Source organism: Equus asinus, chromosome 14 (assembly GCF_041296235.1).
Source record: "Equus asinus isolate D_3611 breed Donkey chromosome 14, EquAss-T2T_v2, whole genome shotgun sequence".
NCBI classification, from domain to species: Eukaryota; Metazoa; Chordata; class Mammalia; order Perissodactyla; family Equidae; genus Equus; species Equus asinus.
Window position 1 is genome coordinate 33,448,112 of NC_091803.1, and position 25,375 is coordinate 33,473,486.

Sequence of the window (25,375 nt, forward strand, 5' to 3'; positions counted from 1 at the left end):
TCCCTGGAGAAATGTCTACTCAAGTTCTTCGCACATTTTTTTATTTAGACATTTGTCTTTTTGTTGTTGAGTTATGAGTCCGTTATATTTTCTACATACAAGATCTTTACTAGATACATGATTTTCAAGTATTTTCTCCAATCTGTAGGTTTCTTTTCAATTCCTTGATAATATTCTTTCATATGTAAAAATTTTTTATTTTGATGATATCTAGTTTATATACTTTTTCTTTTGTTGCTTGTGCTTTCAGTGTCATGTCTAAGAATTCACTGCCAAATCCAAAGTTACGAAGATTTACCCCTTTTTATTCCAAGAGCTTTATGGTTTCAGCTCTTATATGTGGGTCATTGATATATGTTGAGTTAATTTTTATGTATGGTATCAGATAGGATCCAACTTTCACTCTTTTGATGTGGATATTTAGTTTTCACAGTGGTATTTGTTGAAAAAACTGTCTTTTCCCCCATTGAATGGTCTTGGCACCTTGTAGAAAATTAATTTACCATATATGTGAGCATTTAATTCTGGGCTCTCTATTCTATTTCATTGGTCTATATGTATGTCCTTGTGCCAGTACTTGTTTTAATTGCTGTAAGTTGTGAAGTCATGAAGTCTGAGATCTTTAACTTTATTCTTTTTCTAGATAGTTTTTTCTAGATTGGTCATTCTGGGTCCATCACAATTCCATATGAGTTTGAGGATTGGCTTTTTCATTTCTGCAGAAAAAATGCTGTTAGAATTTTTATTGGGATTGTGTTGAATCTGTAGATAGCTTTAGGTAGTGTCATCTTAACATTGCTAAGTCTTCTAATCCATGGACACATGTGTCTTTCCAGTTACTTAGATTCTCTTTAATTTCTTTCAGCAATGTTTTGTAGTTTTCAGCACACAAATTTTTTACCCCCTTGGTCAGAATTTTTCCTAAGTAATTCTTTTAGATGCTATTATAAATGGAATTGCTTTCTTAAACTCATTTTCAAGTTGTTCATTGTTGGTGTATAGAAACACGACTGATTTTTGTGTATTAATCTCATAACCTGAAACTTTGCTTATTTTTTTCATTAGCTGTAGTAATAGTCTTGTGGATTGTTTGGGATTTTCTATACATAAGATCATGCTATCTGTGACTAGCAATAGTTTTGGTTCTTTCTGTCCAATTTAGATGGTCCAAAATTTTCATTTTGCATCCAATTCCTCTGGCTAGAACTTCCAGATCAATGTTGAATAGCAGTGATTAAAGGAAGCATGCTTGTCTTCTTCATGATCTTAGGCAGAAAGCTTTCAGTCTTTCAACATTGAGTATAACTACGGGTTTTTCATAAAAATCCTTTATCATTCTGAGGAAATTACCTTCTATTCTAATTATTTGGGTGTTTTATCATGAAAGCATGTTGAACTTTGTCAAATGCCTTTTCTGAATGAATTGAAATGATCATGTGGTTTTTAAAATTATTTAAATGGGGTTTATTACATTGCATTATTTTCTGTTGTTGAAACACCCCTGCATTTCTGGGAAAATGCCTCTTGGTCATGGTGTAATCCTTTTAATTGCTGTTGGATTTGGTTTGCTACTATTTTGTTGAGGACTTTTGCATGCACATTCATAAGGGATATTGGCCTCTAATTTTATTTTCTTGTGATATCTTTATCTGGCTTTTTTACAGGATAATGCTAGCCTCATAAAATAAGTTATGGAAGAGTTTTAGAAGAAATCATGTTAAGTCTTCTTCAAAAATTTGGTAGAACTCAGCAGTGAACCTCTGATCCTGGGCTTTTCTTTGTTGGGAGGTTTTTCATTATTCCTTCAATCTCTTTACTTGTTAGACGTCTATTGAGAATTTCTATTTCTTCTCAAGTCAATTTAGATCATTTTTATGTTCTATGAATTTGTTGATTTCATCTCAGTTATCTAATTTTGGGTGTACAATTGTTCATAGTCTTATCTTATACTCCTTTTCTTTCTAGAAAATTAGTAGTAATGTCCTCCCTTTCACTTCTGATTTTAGTTATTTCCATCTTCTCTCTTTTTTTCTTAGTCAGTCTAGCTAGAGGTTTCAAGTTTTGTTGATCTTTTCAATGAATCTACTTTTGGTTTTGCTGATTTTGTTTTCCTATTTTTTCTTTCATTTCTCTCTACTCTAATTTTTACTGTTTCCTTCATTCTGCCAGCTGCACCTTTAGTTTTCTCTCGTTCTCCTAGTTCTTCCAGGTGTAAAGTTATAAACCAAAAGTACAATAACATTTACTTTTTTATTTGCTCATATAGCTAATTATCTTTATTGGATATCTTTATTTTTTCATATGGCTTCAAGTTACTATCCAGTGTCACTTCATTTCATCCAGAAAGACTCCCTATAGCATTTCCTGTAAGGCAGTTTGAGTGGTAATGGGCCTCCTCAGCTTTTTATTCTTTCTTTTAAATCTGGGAAGGTCTTACTTTCTTCTACATTTTTGAAGGACAGTTTTGCTGGATATACAATTTTTGATTGACAGGTTATTTTTCTTTTAGCACTTTAAGTACTTTATCCCACTGTCTTCTGGTCCCTTTGGATCCTAATGGGAAATCTACTATTAATTTTATTGAGAATTCTTTGTACTTGATAAGTTGATTCTCTCTTGCTGTTTGCAAGATCTCTTTTGTCTTTTTACAGTTTGATTATAATGTATCCTACTTGGAGTTCACTGAGCTTGGATTTGTAGATACATGTCTTGCATCAAATTTGGGAAGTTTTTGGCTATTATTTCTTGAAATTTTCTTTCTATTTCTTGAAATATTCTTTCTGCCTACTTTTCTCTCTCTTCTCCTTCTGGGACCCCTATAAAATATATGCTGGTCTACTTGATGGTGTCTCAAAGGTCCCTCAGGCTTTGTTCACTTTTCTTCATTATTTTTTCTGTCTGCCCCTCAAACTCAATATTTTCAATTGTCCACTCTCCAAGTTCACTGAGTCTGTCTTCTACCTGCTGAAATCTGTTGTTGAACCCCTCCACTGAATTTTTTCATTCCAGTTATTGTATTTTAAAATTTATGTTTGGTTCTCCATAATTTCTATTTGGTTATTTTTTATAACTTTCATCTCTTTGTTGTTAATCTCTATTTGGTAAGACATCATTCTCATGGTTACCTTTAGTTTTTGTTTAGGTTTTTTTTTTACGTCATTTCCCTTAGGTCTTCAAGTATATTTTAGGCATATGTTTTCTTTGTCTGAATTTGCTCAGGGACAGTTTCTACTGATTTTGTTCCTTTGAATGGGCCATACTTCCCTCTTTCTTTGTATAGTTTGTGAACTTTTTTGAAAAATGGATATTTGAATATTATAATATTCTAACTCTGGAAAACAGTTTCTCCTCCTTCCCTAGGGTGTGCTGTTCTTTGGGTTGTTTTTGTTTTTTTTTTTCAATTGCTAAAGGCTGTAGTAGTCTGTGTGTCTAATGACTTTCCCAAATACTTTCATGGAGACTTTACTTCTTGTCATTTGTGGTCCCTGAAGTCTCTATTCCTTAGCTTTTTTGACAGAAATTTCCTTAAATGTCTGGATCCAAAGCCCTACCATTCTTAGAAGACTTTGTGCTGGAGCCCTCCTCCAACACTTAGACAGACTTTCACTGACCCTAGGAATCAGCCCAAAGTGAAAGCTTATGGTCTTCACAGGTTCTTTCTGAGCAAGTATCTTGCCCTTGGCATGTGTGTGGCTGTCTAAAATTTCCCCGTATACATAGTTGCTTTTGAATGCCCTAATTTCCCAAAGAACCTCTCTCTGGGTTTTTGTCACTGGCCTTAGGCAGTATATTTTATGCCTCAAGTGTAATCTTTTTCGTCAAGCACCTGAGAGTTGTTTATCTACGTTACAACATTTTTTAGCAATGTTCATTGCTTTTCATGCCTGGTGAGTTCTGAGCTAGCTGAAACCGAGATGAGTACCTCACCTCAGTTCTTCAGTTAACTCCCAGACAGATTAGAACAGATCTACACCAAAATTTGTGGAGAAGGTCTGCTCTGCTCCCTCTGGAACTAAGTACGAATGTCTCACATGGGGAGCATGGATTGTGCCTTCACGACTGCTGCCAAGCTGGAGAGGGAGTCAGGCAAGTACATGTAAAAATGCCACAAATCTTTCCTATTGTTTTAAGGTTCTTTTTCTTGATTAAGCATTTGCTTGGTTGTCATAAACTTTTGACCATTTTCCAGAGTTCTGACAGGGTTGGTTCTGACAGTTTCTGATGTCTTTTTTTACTTTTAAAGCTCTCCCATTTTTTTAAGATTTTAATAAAAGTTGTATATATTTAAGCTATATAACATAATGATTTTATATACATAGTGAAATTACTATAGACAAACTAATTAACATATCTTTTCTTCACATAATTACCATTTTTGTGTGATAAGAGCACCTGAAATCTACTCTCTTAGAAAATTTCCAGTATTCAATACAGAATTATTAACTACAGTCATTATGCTGTACATTAGATCTCTAGATTTATTCATCCTACACAACTGTAACTTTGTACCCTTTGACCAACATTTCCCCATTTCCTCTATCTGACTGCCACTGGTAACTACTGTTCTACTCTTTGGTTCTACATACTCAAGTTTTTTAGAGTCCACATATAACGGAGATTGTGTATCTTAATCATTTAATTTTCACAAGTTTGTGAAGTGTGTAGTATTATTCCTCTGTTATAGATGAGGATACTCTATCAGGAGATGAGGAGTCATGTCTAGGATATAAGAACCAAGAGTGGCTTAGCCAAAGGTAATCCTTCTGTCTGCAGGTCTCCAGTCTCTTCAAACACTCCTAATGCAAACAAAGATTTTGAAAAGCAACTCTCAACCCAACAGAGATCCTGGCAAAATATTCCCAGTGCTTCTTCATACCTATAACATTGTTTCTGTAGAGGTTATAAAGTAGAAAAAAATAAATACAGCCTCTAGAAAATCCTTCCATAAGGCTATCTAGATTTCCAGGTGGCTATTTAATTCCAATGTGACATTTACGAAAGGCCATTAAATTTTATGGAATAAATAGGAAATGTTCCTCTCTTGCTCAAAGACCACCTCTTAACCATCTCTCATTTTAAGCAAATATATAATAATGCTCTGAGCATCAGGATGCTGAATTTATAGTGACTGAAGATTATTTTGCATTTATGGTTCTCTTTAAATTGTGTGCATAACTCTCTTCAGAGAACATTATTTAGCATGCCTTTGTTTCTGAAAAAATAAAGAACACTGTTAAGTTACAATTCTATTCTTCCAATGAAAGTGAACAGAAATCATCCCAAACCAACCATCCTAAAGTTACTTCTTGGAAAACACCTAATCCTTAGAGGAGGTCAGACTTAGTATGTATTTCATAAGTGTTTTATGTGACGTGATATGCAGGCACGCTGAGTAAGAGCTCTCAGGTATCCCATGAAGATGTTCCAGTAAATATCTAATCTTTTAGGGTCTTTTAGATCTAGGACTGCCATGAGTGGCACACAGACATTTTCTGTACTTAAGACCAGTGGTGATTGAGCAGTGAAGGTGTCCTTGAGCATAGTTACTGAAATATTGATTGAGGTCTATTTTTTACCACAATGGAAATAAATAAGAAATCAATTTAAAAAATCTAGAAAGTCATCAAATATTTGGTAAACAATGTGAGTCAAGTAGAAATTATAAAATATTTATAACTCAATAATGAAAATACAACATATCAAAATTTGTGGGATGCAACTAAAACAGTACTTAGAAGGAATTTTATAGCTTTAAATGCTTATGTATTCCAAAGAAGAAAGGTTTAAAATCATGTAATATTTGACCTTACAAAGATCGAATAAATATAACAATTCCAACTTAATAGGAGGGAAGGAAAATAAATATAAGAACAGAAATCCATAAAATATAACACAAAAAATAGACAATATTAACAAAACCAAAAGATAGCACTTTGAAAAGATTTAAAAATTGGTAAAAATCCTAACAAGATTAATGATGAGGAAAGGTTGGGAGAGAATGAGCGAATACAGCAATATCAGGAATGAATAAGCAGATATCAATATTTATTTGTAGACCTTAAAGGATTTCATAAAGGAATGTTATGAACAACTTTATGCCAATAGTTTTATAAACATAGATGAAATGTAAAACTTCTTTGAAAAAAGATAACTTGTCAAAAGTGTCATAAGAAATCTTAATAGCCCTATATCATGAAGAAATGAAATTTACAATTAATAACAAAACTTGCCACAAAGAAAACTCCAGGCCCTGAGGTTTTTAATGGTAAGCTCTATCAAAAATTTAAGACAGGAAAAATACCAACTTTACAAAACCTGATATCCGGCCTATAATTTCAAGGCACTGAATTTCTGCCAGCAACCCAAATAAGCAAGGAAATAAATTCTCCCCTAAGACCTCCAGAAATGAAGCCAGCCTTGCAGACACCTTGATTTTAGTCCAATAAGACCCATGTCAGACTTCTGACCTACAGAGCTATAGACAATAGATTTGTGCAATTTACTAAGTTTGTGGTAATTTGTTACAGTAGCAACAGAAAACTAATACTATTGGTTTAGAAACAATTAGAGACTAATTGACAGCAATGCAATTAATTCAGGAATGAACATCAAAGCACAAATCCTCCTACGTATTTCTTAGTCTACTATTCAGAGATCAATTCTTTCTCATATGGCTTAATATTCTCCCTTGAAGAGAAGTATTAAAAAAGGTCTTCAACTAACTCAGGGAATTCTTTTTAGGAAGGCAAGACCTAAGGTCAGAAAATGGGTTGGAAGCCTATTCCTCTCAGTCTCCACAAGACCAAGATTGATTGAATTACTTAAAACAGATCAAATTAAAGTTTATAGGATGATTTAATAAAGGAGTGGCAGCAGTCTGTCTTCTAAGAAATATTTGTGATCATTGCCAGTCCAGTCAATCTCCCCTTAACTTCAAAATCAAAGGAGGAAAATGAAAAGATAAACATTCTACAAATACTGGGCAAACAAGGCCTGAAGCAAGGGGATTGGGTTAGTTAAAACATTAGAGTCATAATTTGTTTTGCACTGTACCCAACATAATGCCTATCATATTAGTGACACTTAATAAAAGCTTATTAAATTACAACTAGCATAAGTTTTTCCCAGATACCAAGAACCAAACAACTTTGTAATGTTCTTATCTTCAAGCCCATTTCTCTTTATTTATTCCCTGGAAAGGAGAAATTGTGTGAAGTCCTTACCCCTGTTTGTGATTATAAAATCCGCTATTATACCGAAAAGTCCTGCACAGTAGTTAAACAGGACGAGCTTGATGTAGGCACTGGTATTACTGGAAAACAGGAAACTTATCAGGTACAAGAAGGGAATGACAGACCAGCCAAACAGCATGAAGATGAGAAATGTGTCCAGAAAGTGGTAATCCTTGATCAATAAATCCAATCCGCAGGCTATGAACACCACCTGAGACACAGAGAGTACAGAAGTAAAGTCAAAGTTAAGAAAACTATACAATGCCTAATAACTCAAGTCTAAAAACTTACAGAAAGAAAAATCTTCCTTTATTAGAACACAGAACTATTTATTAATCAAATAATTTTGTCTGTGAGCAAGATTGTGAAATACTTCCACTTTTTCCTCATTAATGAGCAGAACCCTTCTACTCGCTTTTCTACTTGTTTTTATCTACTTGGAACAGTTTCATTTTGTTCTCCTTGAACAAAGATCGAAGTGTATTCTTTCTTCCCATTCTCCCAACCCCAAATAAGCCCACTCTCAATATCTCCAGAAATTAGATCACCTAGCAGGAAAACCTTTTTTTTTTTTTTTTAAAGATTTTCATTCTGGCAGCTGTAAGCTGTGATACAAAGAGACCTACCTCTCAGGGCTCTCCATCTTTAGATTCTACCTGTTGGCTCTATTTTGTTTTCCACCCCTTCTCTCCTCATCTCATCTTTGTATAGCTATGTATCTATAATAGCTATAGAGCTGTTAAGGAAAATGAATTTCCAGAAATCTACATCTGAAAGTTATTAACTGTAGTTTCTCAAAATAGTCCAGAGTTATTCTATTTAGAACTATTAAATGACGGGATCCTTGAGAAGTGGAGAGTGGGTTTAAGTTGAGAATAGCTACTATGTGATTGATAGCACATCTTCAATGGTAGAAAAAGTAACAAAGAAATGAACGTTGCATAGGTGAAAATACTTGGGTATTATGGGCATGGCTACCTTGCTTCTATCACAGCAGAATTTCAGTCTCAAGAGCAATGGAATGAATGCAACCACTTGCTTATATAGAAGTTGGGGTGATCTAGGTATTTCTTTTGTTGAAAGAGTTATAATGTTTAGGGATTTCACTAATTATAAAGTATACATTTTTGGATAGGAAGATGAAACATTGTAAAAAGGTAGATTTTCCCCAAATTAGTCTATAAACAAAAATATCAATATTTAGATCAGTATTTTAAACTTTATTTTGAAATGCAACATTCAGAAATGCACAAAATATAGATCAATGAATTATCAAAAAACAAACACTGCTGTGAAATTACTACACAAAGACCTCAGTGTCACTCAAGGCATGAACATGTCCCTCCTCTGTGAAGGTAACCACCATCTTGACTTCTACAATAGTCACGTTCCTTCTTTTCTTTATGGTTTTAACAAAAACACCCCTAAATATTACCTGTAGTTTCAACTATACATAAGTGGAATTATATGGTATGTACTTCTTCATACCTGGCTTCTTTTGCCAACATCGCATTTGTGAAGTTCATCCCCAAGGTTTCCTACTGTGGTTGTTCATTTTCATTGCTGTTTAGTATTCCCATATATTATTATATCACATTTACTTATCTATTATAGTAGTATAAACATTTAAGTTGTTTGCAGTGTTTATTGTTTATTATTGTGAATAACATTCTTAATGACATCCTTGTACATGTCTCTTGCTGCATATATATGTATGTAATCTAATGCAGATACATATATATTCACAAATCTTCAAAGTTTTAGTAGAAAATGGCAAATTGTTTACCAAAGTGACTGAACCAATTTATGTTCCCACCAATAGTTATCTCAGCTCCCACTGCATTACATCCTTACCAGCATTTGGTATTTTAGTCTTTTTAATTTTAGCTATTCTTTTGGGTGTATATTAGTCTATGTATTAATTTCCTATTGCTGCTGTACCAAATTACCACAAACTTAATGGCTAAAACAACACAAATTTCTTTTATAGTTTTGGAAGTCAGAAATTTGAAATGGTTTTCACTAGGCTAAAATCAAGGAGCCAGTAGGGCTGCATTCCCTCTGGAGGCTCTAGCGAGAATCCATTTTCTTGCCTTTTCAAGCTTCTAAAGGCTACCTGCATCACTTGGCTCATGGCCACTTCTTTTATCTTCAAAACCAGAAGCTTAGCACTTTCAAATCTCTCTCTGACTCTGATACTCCTGTCTCCCTCTTTTATTTGCATAAGAATACTTGTGATTAAATTGGACCCACTGGATATTCCAGGATAATCTCCACATCTCAAGATACTTAATTCCATCTGCTAAATCCCTTTTGCCATAGATTCACAAGTTCTGAAGATTAGGATTTAGACATCTTTGGAGGGCCATTATTCTTCATACCACAGTGTATTACTCTGATATTTTTATTATGGTAAGAATACATAAAAAATTTTATCATTTTAACTATTTTTAAGTGCACAATTCAGTGGCATTAAGTACATTCCCACTGTTGTGCAACCAATACTGCTATCCATCCCCAGAATTTTTTCATCATGACAAACAACTCTATACCCATTAAATAATAACTCCCCATTCTCCCTGCCCCCAGCTCCTGCTATTCTACCTTATTCTACTATTCTACTTTCTGTCTGTGAATTTGACTAATCTAAGTACACTAATCATAGAGCATTTGTCCTTTTGTGTCTGGCCTATTTTATGTAGCATAATCTTTTGAAAATTTATCCGTGTTGTAGCATGTATTTTGTCAATTTTTAAGACAGAATAATATTCCATTGTATGTATGTAGCACATTTATTTATCCATTTATCCACCAATAAACATTTGGGTTACTTCCACCTTTTAGCTATTGTGAATAATGTTACTATGAATACTGATGTACAAATCTTCGTTCAAATCCTTGCTTTCAATTCTTTTGGAATTTCACTATTAGGGGAAGTGCTCGATCATATAGTAATTCTATGTTTAATTTTTTGAGGACCAGTTTTTCCACATCTTTCCCAACACTTTTCATTTTCTCTTCTTTTAATGATAGCCATCTTAATCTGTGTGATGTGGTATTTCACTGTGGTTTTGATTTGCATTTCTCCAGTGAGCATCTTTTCATGTGCTTATTGGCCATTTGTATACCTTCTTTGGAGAAATGTCTGTCCAAGCTCTTGGCCCATTTTCGAATTGGGTTGATTTTCTTGTTGTCGTTAAGTTTTAGGAGTTCCTTATATATTCTGGATGTTAATTCCTTATCAGGTATATAACTCACAAATATTTTTTCCCATTCTGTAGGTTGCCTTTTCACTCTGTGGATAATGTCCTTTGATTTTCTTAATTTCTTAATTTTCATGAAGTCTAATTATCTTTTTTCTTCCTTTTGCTTGTGCTTTTCTGTCACATCCAAGAAAACACTGCCAAATCCAATGTCATGAAGCTTCTACCTCTTGTTTTCTTCTAAGAGTCTTACAGTATTAGCTCTTACATTTAGGACTTAGATCCATTTTGACTTAATTTTTGTATATGGCTTAAGGTAAGGGTCTAACTTCATTCTTTTACAAGTAGATATCTAGTTTTCCTACCATCATTTGTTAAAAGACTCTGTACTTACTGAATAGTCTTGGTGCCCTTATCAAAAATCATTTGACCATATATATGAGAGTTTATTTCTGGGCTCTCTATTCTATTCCATTTATCTATATGCCAATACCACATTGTTTTGATCACTGTAGTTTTGTAGTAAATTTTGAGATCAGGAAGTGTGATTCCTCCAGCTTTGTTCTTTTTCAAGATTGTTTTGGCTGTTTGCAGTGACTTGCCCCTTTCCTCACTAGATAATATCCTTCTTAGTCTCTTGTAATACTTTTGGACTTAAAGTCTGTTTTGTCTGACATTAGTATAGCCACCTCAGCTCCCTTTTGGTTCCTATGTGCATGGAATGTCCTTTTTCCACCCTTTCACTTCAACCTTTTCATGTCTTTAGATCTAAAGTGAGTCTGTTGTAGACAGCATATAATTTAATCATTTTTATTTTTTATTTTTTTAGAAAAACTGAAATTTATTGTTTCAGAGATCTTGAGACTGGAAGTCTGAAAGCAAGGTGTTGGCAAGACAGTGCAGCCTCTGAAACCTGTGGAGGAAGGACCTTTCCTTCCCTTTTGCTAGCTTCTGGTGGTTTACAGCAATCTTTGGTGTTCCTTGGCTTGTAGATACATCACTTCAATCTTCTGTCTTCACATGGCTGTCTTCTTTGCAAGTCTCTCTCTCTATTCAAATTTTCCCCTTTTTGTAAGGACACAGTCATATTTAATAAAGGCTTATGCTAATGACGTCATTTTAACTTGATTACCTCTGCAAAGACCCTAGTTCCAAATACAGATTCATTCTGAGGTACTAGGAGTTAGGACACCAACATATCTCTTTTGTTGATGGTAGTGGATTCCTTTTATTTTCCTAAGGGAAGTTTACTCTCTCTCTTGTTTTTCAGTTGTACAGCATAATATATTTCAAATTTTGTGTTCACCACCCAAAGACTAATTACAATACATCACCACACACATATGCCCAATCACCCCTTTCACCCTCCTTCCTTTCCCTTTCCCCTCTGGTAACCACTAATCCAATCTCTGTTTTTATGTGTTTCTTTGTCATTATTTTTATCTTCTTCTTATGAGTGAGATCATATAGTATTTGACTCTCCCTCTGACTTATTTCACTTAACATAATACCTCAAGGTCCATCCATGTTGTCACAAATGGCCGGATTTCATCATTTCTTATGGCTGAGTAGTATTCCATTGTGAACAAATACCACATCTTCTCTATCCATTCATCCCTTGATGGGCACCTAGGCTGCTTCCAAGTCTTGGCTATTGTGAATAATGCTGCAATGAACATAGGAGTGCATGTATCTTTATGTACTTGTGTTTTCAATTCTTTGGATAAATACCCAGCAGTGGAATAAATGGATCATATGGTAGATCTGTTCTTAACTTCTGAGGATACTCCATACTATTTTCCATACTGGCTGCACAAGTTTGCACTCCCAACAGCATTGTATGAGTTCTCTTCTCTCCATAGCCTCTCCAACACTTATTATTTACTGTCTTGTTAATTATAGCCATTCTGATGGGAGTGAGGTGATATCATGGTAGTTTTCATTTGCATTTCCCTGATAGTGAATGATGTTGAACATCTTTTCATGTGCTTGTTGGCCATCTGTACATCTTTGGCGAAATGTCTGTTCACATCTTTGGCCCATTGTTTAACTGAGTTGTTAGGGTTTTTTTTGTTGTTGTTGTTGAGATGTATGAGTTCTTTTTATATTTTGGATATTAAACCCTCATCTGACATATGATTTGCAAATATCTTCTCCCAATTGTTAGGTTGTCTTTTCATTTTGTTGATGATTTCCTTTGCTGTGCAGAAGCTTTTTAGTTTGACGCAGTCCCATTTGTTTATTTTTTCTTGTTTTCCTTGCCCAATCAGACATGGTATTTGAGAAAATGCTGCTAACACCAACGTCGAAGAGCGTACTGCCTATGTTTGCTTCTACCAGTTTCATGTTTTGAGATCTTACATTCAAGTCTTTAATCTACTTTGAGTTCTGTGTATGGTGTAAGATAATGGTCTACTTTCATTATTTGCATGTGGCTGTCCAGTTTTCCCAAGACCATTTATTGAAGAGACTTTCCTTCATTGTATGTTCTTGGCACCTTTGTCAAAAACTAGCTTTCCATATATGTGTGGGTTTATTTCTGGGCTCTTGATTCTGTTCCATTGATCTGTGTGTCTGTTTTTGTGCCATTACTATGCTGTTTTGGTTACTATAGCTTTGTAGTATATTTTGAAATCAGGCAGTGTCATACCTCCAGCTTTGCTCTTTTTTCTCAGGATTGCTTTGGCTATTTTGGGTCTTTTGTTGTTCTATATAAATTTTAGGGTTCTTTGTTCTATCTCTGTGAAAAATGTTGTTGGAATTTTGATAGGAATTGCATTGAATCCATATATTGCTTTAGAAAGTATGGACATTTTAACAATGTTAATTCTTCCAATCCCAGAGCCCTGAATATCTTTCCATTTCTTAGTGTCTTCTTCAATTTCTTTCAACGTTTCATAGTTTTTGATATACAGATCTTTCACCTCTTTGGTTAAGTTTATTCCTAGGGTATTTCATTCTTTTTGCTGCAATTGTAAATTGGATTGTATTCTTAATTTCTCTTTCTGCTACTTTGTTGTTAGTGTATAGAAGCACATCTGATTTTTGCATGTTGATTTTGTATCCTGCAACTTGACCATATTCATTTATTATTTCTAAAAGTTTTTTAGTGGATTCTTTAGGGTTTTCTATATATAAAATCATGTCATCTACAAATAGTGACAGTTTCTTCTTCCCTTCCAATTTGGCTCCCTTTTATTTCCTTTTCTTGCCTGATTGCTCTGGCTAGAACTTCCAATACTATGTTAAATAAGAGTGGTGAAAGTGGGCATCCTTGTCTGGTTCCTATTCTTATAGGCATAGCTTTCAATTTTCTGCAGCGAGAATGATATTAACTGTGGGTTTGTTATATATGGCCTTCATTATATTGAGGTATTTTCCTTCTATACTCATGTTATTTAGAGTTTTTATCATAAATGGATGCTGTATCTAGTCGAATGCTTTCTCTGCATCTATTGAGATGATCATGTGATTTGCATTCTTCATTTTGTTAATGTGGTGTATCACACTGATTGATTTGCAGAAGTTGAACCATCCCTGCAACCCTGTAATAAATCCTACTTGATCATGGTGTATGATAATTTTAATGTATAGTTGTATTCAATTTGCTGGCCTTTCCTTGAGGATTTTCCTTGAGGATGTTCATCAGTGATATTGACCTGTAATTTTCTTTTTTTGTGTTGTCCTTGTCTGGTTTTGGTATCAGGATAATGTTGGTTTTGTAGAATGAATCAGGAAGCTTCCCTTCCTCTTCAATTTTTTGGAAGAGTTTGAGAAGGATAGGTATTAAATCTTCTTTGAATGTTTGGTAGAATTCACCAGGGAAGCCGTCTGTTCCTGGACTTCTATTTTTGGGGAGGTTTTTGATTACTGTTTTGATCTCCTGACTGGTGATGGGTCTATTCAAATTCTCTACTTCTTGATTCAGTTGTGGGAGGTTGTATGATTCTAAGAATTTATCCATTTCTTCTAGATTATCCAATTTGTTGGCATATAGCTTTTCATAGTATTCTCTTAGAATGTTTTGTATTTCTGAGGTGTGTGTTGTAATTTCTCCTCTTTCTTTTCTGATTTTGTTTATTTGAACCTTCTCTCTTTTTTTCTTGGTGAGGCTAGCTAAAGGTTTTTCAATTTTGTTTATCTTTTCAAAGAACCAGCTCTTGGTTTCATTGATTTTCTTTCCTCTTTTTTAGTCTCTATTTAATTTATTTCTGCTCTAATTTTTATTATTTCTTTCCTTCTGCTGATTTGGGCTTTGTTTGATGTTCTTTTTCCAGTTCCCTTAGGTGTACTGTTGTATTGTTTATATGGAATTTTTCTTGTTTGTTGGGGTAGGCCTGAATTGCTATGAGCTTCCCTCTTAGAACCACTTTTGCTGTCCTCATAGATTCTGGCCTCTCGTATTTTCATTTTCATTTGTCTCCAGGAATTTTTTAATTTCTCCTTTGATTTCTTCATTAACCCAATTGTTGTTCAGTCACATTTTGTTTAATCTCCATATATTTGTGGCTTTTCTGATTTTCTTCCTGTAGTTGATTTCTAGTTTCATACCTTGGGGTCAGAAAAGATGCTTGGTATTATTTCAATCTTCTTAAATTTATTGAGACTTATTTTGTGGCCTAATATGTGATCAATTCTGCATAATGTTCCATGTGCTTTGGAAAAGAATGTGTATTCTGCAGTTGTTAGATGGAATGTTCTATATATACTAAGTCCATCTGACCTAATGTGTCATTTAAGGCCAATGTTTCCTTATTGATCTTCTGTTTGGATGATCTATCCATTGGTGTAAGTGGAGTGTTAAAGTCCCCTACTATTATTGTGTTAATGTCTATTTCTTCTTTTATGTCTGTTAATAATTGCTTTATATATTTAGGTGCTCCTATGTTGGGTGCATAGATATTTACAAGTGTTATATCCTCTTGTTGGATTGTTCCCTTTTCATTATGTAGTGTCCTTCTTTGTCTCTTGTTACAGTTTTTGTTTAAAGTCTATTTTGTCTGATATAAGTATCGCTACCCCAGCTTTCTTTTCATTGACATTTGCACGGAGTAACTTTTTCCATTCCTGCACTTTCAGTTTGTGATTGTCTTTAGGTCTGAAGTGTGTCTCCTGTATGCAGCATACATATGGGTCTTTTTTTTTTTTTATCCAAGTGGCCACCCTATGCCTTTTGATTGGAGGATTTAGTCCATTGGCATTTAAAGTAGTTATTGATAAGTATGTTCTTATTGCCATTTTATTACTTTTTCTGGGTGTTTGAGTAGTTCTTCTCTGTTCCTTTTTTCTTCTCTTGCTTTCTCCCCTTGTGGTTTGATGGCTTTCTTTAGTAATATATTTTATTTACTCTCTGTTACTTATTTGTCTATTTATTATAGGTTTCTGATTTGTGATTGCCATGAGGTTCATATATAATATTCTACATGTATAGCAATATATATTGAGTTGATAGGGTTTTTAGTTTGAGCTTTCCTGAAAGTTCTACTCTTTTAATCCCCTCCTCCCATATTTTATGTTTTTGAAATCATATCTAATCTCTTATTTTGTGTGTGTCTATCCATTATCCTCTTATCATTGAAATACGTATTTTTAGTACTTTTGTCTTTTAACCTTCATATTATCTTCATACATGGTTGATCTGCTACCTTTACTGTATTTTTGCCTTTGCCAGTGATTTTATTGCCTGTTTTTTAAAACATAATTTTCTTATTCCTATTTGTGGTCTTCTCTTTCCAACTTAAATAAGTCCCTGCAGCATTTCTTGTAGAACTGGTTTCTTGGTGATAAACTCCTTTAATTTTTGCTTGTCTGGGAAACTCTTTATCTCTCCTTCCATTCTGAATGATAACCTTGCCACATAGAGTATTCTTGGCTGTAGGTTTTTTCCTTTCAGCACTTTAAATATATCATGCTACTCGCTTCTTCCAGCCTGTAGGGTTTCGGCTGAGAAGTCCACTGATAGTCTTATGGGCTTTCCTTTGTATGTCACTTGTTCTTTTCTCTTGCAGCTTTTAGGATTCTCTCTTCACCTTTGATTTTGGACATTTTTAATTATAATGCTTCTTGGTGTGGGTCTCTTTGGGTTTATCTTGTTTAGTGTGCTCTGTGCTTCCTGTACTTGAGTGTCTGTTTCCTTCCTTAAGTTAGCAAAGTTTTCATCTATTATTTCTTCAAATAGATTCTCTGCCCCTTTGTCTCTCTCTTCTCCTTCTGGGACACCTGTAATATGAATTTTAGTGTGCTTGGCATTGTCCCAGAGTTCCCTTAAACTGTTCTCATTCTTTTTAATCCTTTTTTCTTTTATCTGTTCAGCTTGGGTGATTTCCTCTAGTCTTTTTTCCGGCTCACTGATCTGTTCTTCCATATGATCTACTCTACTGTTCCTCTAGTAAATTTTTCACTTTCAGTACTGTATGCTTCATTTCTGATGGGTTATTTTTCATATTTCCCAGTTCTTTGTTGTTGTTCTCACTGTGTTCCACCAGTCTTCTCCCAAGATCAGTGAGCATCCTTATGAGTTTTTGTTTGAACTCCTTGTCAGATAGATTGCTTACTTCTGTTTCATTTACTTCTTTTTCTGGGGTTTTCTCCTGTTCCCTTGCTTGGAACATATTCCTTTGCCTCCTCATTATATCTCCTTCTCTATGCTTATATCTACATATTAGGTGAGTCAGCTAGGTCTCCTGATATTGGAGAAGTGGCCTTACATAAGAGATGCCTTTTGAGGCCCAGCAGTATGCTTCCCTCTCATCACCAGTCTAAATGTTCCAGGAGTGATCCCTGTGTGGGCTACATGTGTGCTTCTGCTCCAGAAGGTTTTCTCTTACTGCAGGTACCCACAGAGTCTAGACTTTCCCTCCCTGGCCAGCTGTTTGTAAATTCATGTGTAAATGGTGTTTGTAAACTGTTGACTGCAAGATCTAATAGCACACTCCTGTTGCAGTTTTCTTTTAAGTGAGTAGGCACACACTGTGGCTGGTTACTAGGCTCAGGGGCTTACAATTGGTATAGGCCTCAGACCTGCAAAGGTGTTGTCAGCTCTCTTAGGATTGCAGCTGATTGGGGCTGGCCCCAGACATGGGAGAACCCAGTTATTTCAGGCTTTGGAAGGCAGGGCTGATCCCCTTTGTGGCTGTTTATGAAGCACAGGTCTTCTGCCATGGATAAGCCCCCCCACCCCCGGTCCACACAAACCTTCAAAACAGTCCTGGCCTGTGCACACTGCCTGACCCCCTGGAGCATACCCAGTTGCCCCACTGCAGAGGCCCCCACATTCTCCACCAACACCCCCCATAGGTCACCTGTTCTTCACATAGGCCTTGCCGCATAGAAGTGGACACACTCGCCTGCCTGTAGAGGATGGAGGCACCCAGTCTATGCAGGCCAATAAGTAGCCTGAGGGCTTGCTGTTGGGTGGGGTCAGTCCCTATGGCAGGCTGTCTGCCCTGGGTGAACTGGATTAAATCTGTGCTCTAGTGAGTGTGGCAGACCCCTGGGCTAACAGCCCAAGGTAAGAACTCCAATGGCATCTGCCAACATCTGTGTCAACATGCCTGTAGTAGGTCACAACAATGGCTGCTGCCAATGTCTTCATCTCTGGAGAGGTCTCACCTCTCACCAAGATGCACCCAGAGCCTACCAGGAGAGTCTCTTTTCACCAAAGGACTGTGCACCTTTCTTTCTGGTGATTTTAGATTGCTCTCTGAGACAGGTGAATTTGTGCATGGGCCCTTTATGATCTGGCTTTTTTTTCTCTTATGTCCCATAGCTTTTCTGGGGGTATTCCTTGTCATAGTTAATAGCCAGCACAGCCATATATTATGACACTCGTCTCAGTTGTGCTGAGTCTTTAAGCATGCTTATAGTGGTAATGTGCCCCTGCTAAGGTCCCCACTTCTCCAGGGAAGGCTGCATAACTTAGGGTAGCTCCTGCTCAATTGTGAAGCTCTGCGGCTCACAAATGTTACTTTTTTCCTCTCCAGAAGGAATTTCTGCCTCTTCTGCCTCAGTCAGGACTGTCCCTTGTTGTGTGGGTTCTTTTCACCCAGTTTTCAATTCTCTCTCCAGGGTAATTTTTCCAAGAATAGCTGTAATCTGGTTGTGTTCATAGAAGGAGGTGAGTTCAGAGTCCGCCTACACCACCATCTTGACAAGACCCCTGATTTAATCATTTTTAAATCCATTTTTTTAGATCTATACCTTTTTATTGAGAAGCCAAAAAGTCTAACATAATGAGCCAAAGTATTTTCATTTTTCTTGAGAGAGAGAGATTTAGGTTAATATTAGCCAAGTAGAAATTTTGGGGGGTATACCAGAGAATGAGACCTTAGAAGACTTTGTCTAATACTCACCATTAGTAAGCAGCAGGCAATGAAGAAGATAAGGAAGTCCCACAACAGAGCAGAGAGCCAAAAATTAATGGCATAGACCCCACTCACAAACTGGATGTGCTTTGCTTTTGTGATTCTCTCAGTCACTGTCAGGAGACAAAAGCCACTGACGAAAATACTCATACCAAAAAACAAATTCAAGGCTATCTCGAGTCCTGAAGTTCTTCTACAAAAGAATGAATAAAGAGGACACATTGGTAAAATAACAAAGTGGCAAGTGCCAATTTCTAACAGTAATTTTTAATTATTATTTATTTATTATAAATTATATTTATTAGTATTATTATTAACTTCCAAAATTAACTTTTTATTAAGAACATGGTCAGACAGGGGAGAAGAAATGCATTTAAATCACAAAGTTCAATTCCAATAGAAAAGCATCCGTACCTTCGACTAGATCTACCAGTAGTACTGTTTTGAGGCTGAGGTTTGTTGGAGACTCTAATGGAAGCATCAGCGCCAGAAAGTGATGTAAAAATAATATTCTCTAATACTGCCAGGGATAATGATGGTGAATGATATGCCTCATTGTTGAACCAGAAGGTAAATGTCATTCTATTTCCAACAGCCTCAAAGGAAAGTGCGATAATGCATGAGTAAATGCATTCTTCACTTGTCACCAAGTAGTCCAGAAGATCACCTGGAATGAGAAGACAATACTGGTCACAGGTTCAGCATACAATACAGATCACTTACTATGTATTTTGGAGAGGCAGACTTTACCTGCCTGATATTTTTTTACATTTTCAATGTCTCAAACAACTCTAAAATACCTTGGCCATTCAACTCAAGAACTTTATTCTACTAATAATCCACACAAACTTCACATATTTCAGCTCAGTTTCACTAAGAAAATATAGCCCACCAGGTCCCTCAAGTTTTTTTCCCCTCTCAAAACTGTCAGTCTCAAAATTTATTTTTGAGGACTTCCACTTCTAACTTTGATAAATTAGCTTATAGGAAACCAAACTCTTGTTAAGAAAAACTAGAAAGGCTGAATAAGAAACACAAATCTGCCTGAAGGAATCAGAATATTACCAAAGAAGTATGTTTGAAAGTACAAAGATCTGAGAGAAACAAGGAAACTCACAGAAGCTAAGTCCAACATTCTATACTGCTTTTCTCCTCTATACAGTTGTAGAAACATAAGCAGCAGATCCAGAATGTAACTGATCAAACAAATAAGCCCTCTCTGGAGGATGATAATATTATCTAAAGCCTCAATAGTATTTTACACAATGTTCAGCATTCACTAAAAATTACTGGACATACTAATAAATAGTATCAAGAGAAAAATAAATAATAAAAACATACCAACAGGTAATCTGGGCACTAGGGATTAAAGTAACTATAATCAGTATGTTAGCAAAAGACAAGTAAAGGGAGTCACCAAAAAACCTGAGTCAACAAAAAGAAACAAATGGAAGTTCTAGAAATGAAAAAACTCGTTAACTGAGCTTAAAAACTCAATTGATGGTGGCCAGCCCAGTGGCCCAGTGGCCCAGCGGTTAAGTGTACACGTTCTGCTTTGGCGGCCCAGGGTTCACTAGTTCGGATCCCGGGTGCAGACATGGCACCACTTGGCAAGCCATGCTGTGGCAGGCGTCCCACATATACAGTGGAGGACGATGGGCGTGGATGTTAGCTCAGGGCCAGTCTTCCTTAGCAAAAAGAGGAGGATTGGTGGCAGATGTCAGCGCAGGGCTAATCTTCCTCAAAAAAAAAAAAAAAACCTCAATTGATGGTTAAATAGAAGATTGCACATAGAGGGGAGTGAGCAAACTAGAAGATCCATCAGTGGATAATGTCTAGAATGAAGCACAGAGAGAAAAGAGGATGCAAAAGACAATAAGGAATATAAGAGATATTTGGGAAATAGCATAAAAAGCCTAAGTATCTGTTACTGGAATCCAAGACAGAAAGAATGGGGGAGAAGTAAAACATGAGGATTTGCTGCCTGATAAATTCCCTAAAGAGATAACGAACGTAAAGCACAGACTGAGAAACACCACACACCTCAAGCAGGATACATAGAAAGAAAATCAGGTATATCATAATAAACCTTATGGAAACCAAATACAAAAAGGACACTTTTCTTTGAAGGAAGCAACAATAAGTCTAACAGCTGGCTTCTTAAAAGAAATTATGGAAGACAGAAGAAAATAGAATGACATCTTCAAAGTGCTGAAAGAAAATAACTATAAAACTAGAATTCTATCCTAGCTAAAAATATACTTTAGAAAAATATATGTTTAGAAACACAAAAACTGAGACTTTATTGCCAGAAGTATTATACCAAAAGAAATACTAATAGTAGCTCTTTAGATAAAAGGAGTATGATATCAGACAGAAGCTTGAAAATGCAGTAAGAAATAAGGAGCTACTACAAGTGTGAATGTGTGGCTATATCTAAGTAAATGTTGATTATATAGAACAATAGTAAGGATTTTTTTGTGGAATTAAAATTTTATGTGTAATTCAAATACATGAGAATAAAAGCACAAAAGGTGGGGGCGGGGGAGCGGTGATAAAATGAACTAAAGTGCTCTAAGGTATTTGCTTTGTCTAGCAAGTGATAAAAATACCAATTTCTGTTAGACTCAGGTAAGTCAAAAGGATGCATGCTGTAAGCTTGCTGAAAGCACTAAAAGAGTAGTAAAAGAGTAAATGACAAAAAGGTAATCGAAAAATGGAATAATATAGAAGAGGATAAAGCACAAACATCACGTGGGACAAAGAGAAAACAGTAGTATGGTAGTCACAAATTCAAACATGTCAGTAGTTACATTAAATATAATTTAATACTTGTTGAAAACTTTCTATTCAGTGCATATTCTCTAGCCTAGTCTAATTAGTGGTCAAGTAAGATTCTACCAGACTGACCCATCTTCAAATAACAGCTATAAGCTCTGGCCAAAATACAAAACCAGTTACCTGACAGCACTGTAGAGTGAAGAGAAGTATGCAGATGGGAGAAAGTAGTTGATACTTAAAGGAGGGAAGCTACGGAGGATAAAATTCCCATTTTGCAGCTTTTATCCTGGGGCAGGGCTTAGTCAGCATACATGTGGGGTTGGCTCAGGTGCCTGTGAAAAACATGTAGTCTTTTTGGCCTGGGAATCAGAAGACAAATTTTGAGGCATCTGTGACCACTGGAGGGAGGGGCCAGAATCCTAAAAAGCAAAAACTCAGAAACAGGCACCCTAAAGTCTGCCCAAATCTCTGGCTGCCCACTAAAACTAGCCTGTATGAAACAGGCTCAAAGCAGTTCAGCTAAGGAAAAAACGTTCTGAACTAAGACTAGTACTGCCACGCACTAACAGAATTAGCCTTTTGAGTGGAACAAATTTGATTGCTTGTTAACACAGAGAAATATAAGATAGTCCAGAGTAGCCACAAATTGTCAATTATAATGCCCAGGATATAGGCCAAAATTACTCAAAATACAAAGATCCAGGGGAAAATGAACTACTGCCAAAAGAAAAGACAATCGACCGAAACCAACCCCAAGATTATCCAGATGTTGGAGTTAGTACATCAGGATTTTAAAACAGCTATAACCATCCTCAGTGATGAAATAAATGTTTGCAATACATAAAAAGATAGGAAATAGATGAGAAAAAAGTAGAAATTCTAGAAGTAAAAAAAATATAGTATGTGAAAAAAACATTTCACTGAATGGTATTAGAAGAATGGAGATGACAATGGAGAGATACAATGACCTTGAAAACAGATCAATAGAATTAACCAATCAAAGAACAAAAAGAAAAAAAGCTTAAATAATAAATAGGCCTTGGGGACCTGTTGGGTAATATAAAAAACCTAATAAACAAGTAACTGAGCTTCTAAAAAAACAAGGAGAGGTAGAACAGAACAGCAAATATATTTCAAAAAATGTGCGAAAATTTCTTGAACTTGATGAAAAACAAATCTATAAATTAAAAAAAAAAACCCTCAGTAATTCCCATGCAGGATAAATATAAAAAGACCACCTCTAAGAATATCATAACCTAAGTACTGAACAAGAAAGATAAAGCGAAAGTCCTGAAAAAAGTCAAAGAAAAATGACAATACTTTCAGTAGAACAACAATATGAATGATCAAATTTCTACATCGTCCAGAAATAAAAGGGATAATATCTTTAAAGTGCTGAGGAGGAAAAAAACCATTATCAAAGAACTATATATACAGTGAAAATTTTATTCAAGGATGAAGGCAGAGTGGCAGAAAAAATGGAAACACAGAAGAACTTGTCCTCCAACAAAGATCAACAACTCAATAGCTATCCATGAAAAAACACAGCTCCAGAGACCTCTTTGAGTCCACTCAAGAAGTTTTAGCAACACCACGGAACAAAAATCTGAGAATAATCACACAAGAAGAGAAGGAAGAGTATTTCATTTTGCCTGCATCATCCCATCCCCCAAGCTGTCATTGTTCAGCACCAGAAAGGAACTTCTCAGCTACGAAAAGTTCTTCTTGGCAGAAAAGAAAGAGCAGGATAAGCAGCCAGCTTCTCTAGCTTTGCAGAGCAATGTGTGAAGGTACTGCCTCAGTTTCACTCCATCCATACGGGCAAAGCTGAGACTTATTGAGCCAGCTAGGAACAAGAAAGAAAAGCAGAGGCTATTATTTGCAGACATGCAGTAGGAGCGGTTGTGGTTCAGAGACCTGCTCTGCAGAAAACACAGCAGCTTTCACCACTGATCGATTTAACAGCCAACAGAGCCACATCAGACCCCTGCAGATCTTTCTACAAGTATTTGCATTTGCTAATACCAGCCACCTCAGTCCCTCCCTGCTTGCTTCCCACACCTTGCCCTGCTGGAGCCCCGTCCCACACCAGTAGCCATCCAAGGTCTCTCTGTGGCTGCACAAATGTAAGATGCCAGCCACCTGAATCCTTCCTGACTCCAACCAGCCAGCTTGGTCTTCTGCAGCTGCATGAATGAAAGACACCAGTTGAGGGCCCTCTGGCTGATGCCCATCTCCATGCTCATACTCGTGGTTAGCCCCTCCAGCTGTGCACCTACATGACACCAACCTGATGCCCATCATTAGCCTCCACTGCAGCACCCACACAAGGGGGAGAGAGTGTGCAGGCATGGGTGAAGGCATGGACAGACAAAGCCCCCTGCAGCTGCTTGTTGACTTGGATCAGGCCCTGTTTTCTGTCACTGGCCAGCACCACTGAGCCCACCTGTAACTAGTCCCTCCAGCAGTGTACCTGCATGCCCCTAGCTTGACCCCTGTCACCATCTTCCACTGCAGTGTGCACCTCCAGGGGGACAGTGTGCAGCCACAGGAGAGCATGCTGACAGCTAGGAACTCTGCAGCTGCCAGTGAGCCCATAGTTGTTCCCAACCCTTGCTATCTTCCCTGGCACCCATCACTCTGCATGTGTCTACAATTGGCCTCTGCCAATACAAAGGCATCTGCAGGTGACTCCTCCAGCTGAGTGTATGCACACCACTGGCTCTGGCCACCACTGCTATCTGCCTTGGTCCCTAGCTACTATATCTGGAGGCACCAGTTAGGCTCCCAACAGCCCTTGTAGCCACTGCAGACTCTCCACAGTGCTTGCCAAGTACTATATAGTTGTTGATGCTGTTGACCCCAGTGACCTGAGCTGAAGAGACCCCCCCAAACCCAGTGCTGCTGTGTGCCCCTACACTTGGTGCCCTGCAGCAATAGACCCAGGGTCATAGCACAATCCAGCATGCCCTCATCTGCAGGTGAAAGGCTTCCTTTACCAAACTTAATCCATAAAATCTAGAAGAGACTTCTTCAAAAAAACCTATGCAAAGCTACATTGATCATGAAGAATCAGGGAAACAGGTCTCCACCAAAAGAATAAAGTAAACATCCAGTAGCTGGCCCCAAAGAAATGGAGATCCAGGAACTGCCCAAAAAAGAACTCAAAGTAATTGTTCTCCAGAAGCTCAGAGAGCTATAAGAGAACATGTAAACAATTCAATGATGTCAGGCAAACAATATGTAAACAAAATGAGATGTTCAACAAAGAGACAGAAAACAAAAAAGAACCAATTAGAAATTTTGGAGCTGAAGAATACAATGACTAAACTGCAAAATTCAATAGAGAGCTTCAACAACAGATTTGAACAAGCAGAAGAGAGAATTAGCGACCAAGATGATAGATAAGTTGAAATTATCTGGTCAGAAGAGTGAAAAAGAAAAAGAAAATGAAAGAAATGGAGAAAAGCATAAGGGAATTATAGGACACTATCAAAATAAATAATGTACACATCATTGGAGTCCCAGAAGGAGAAGAAAGGGAGAAAGGGTTGGAAAGCTTATTTAAAGAAATAATTGCTGAGAACTTCCCAAACCTATGGAGAGATTTGGACATCCAAGTTCATGAAGCTAATAGATTGCTTCAAAATTTTAATCCAAAGTGTTCTTTTCCAAAACATCTAATAATACAACTGTATAAAATCAAAGACAAAGAGTGAATTTTAAAAGCAACAAGAGAAAAGAAATTCTTTCATGCAAGGGAACCCCCACAAGGCTAGTAGTGGACTTCTCAGAA

The 25,375-nt window shown here is 36.4% G+C and overlaps 1 protein-coding gene across 3 annotated transcripts in view; it reads right to left on the bottom strand.

The window, feature by feature from the left end:
* LOC106841750 (phospholipid-transporting ATPase ABCA3-like) overlaps window positions 1-25,375 on the bottom strand; it is a 205,466-nt gene that overhangs the window by 27,074 nt on the left and 153,017 nt on the right. For all 3 annotated transcript variants that reach the window (XM_070484799.1, XM_070484800.1, XM_014857904.3), the window contains 3 exons: window positions 19,213-19,465; window positions 18,787-18,991; window positions 7,224-7,443 (listed from right to left, as the gene is read on the bottom strand). In XM_070484799.1, coding sequence (XP_070340900.1) covers window positions 7,224-7,443; window positions 18,787-18,991; window positions 19,213-19,465 — 678 coding nt within the window. The remainder of the gene's footprint in view (window positions 1-7,223; window positions 7,444-18,786; window positions 18,992-19,212; window positions 19,466-25,375) is intronic.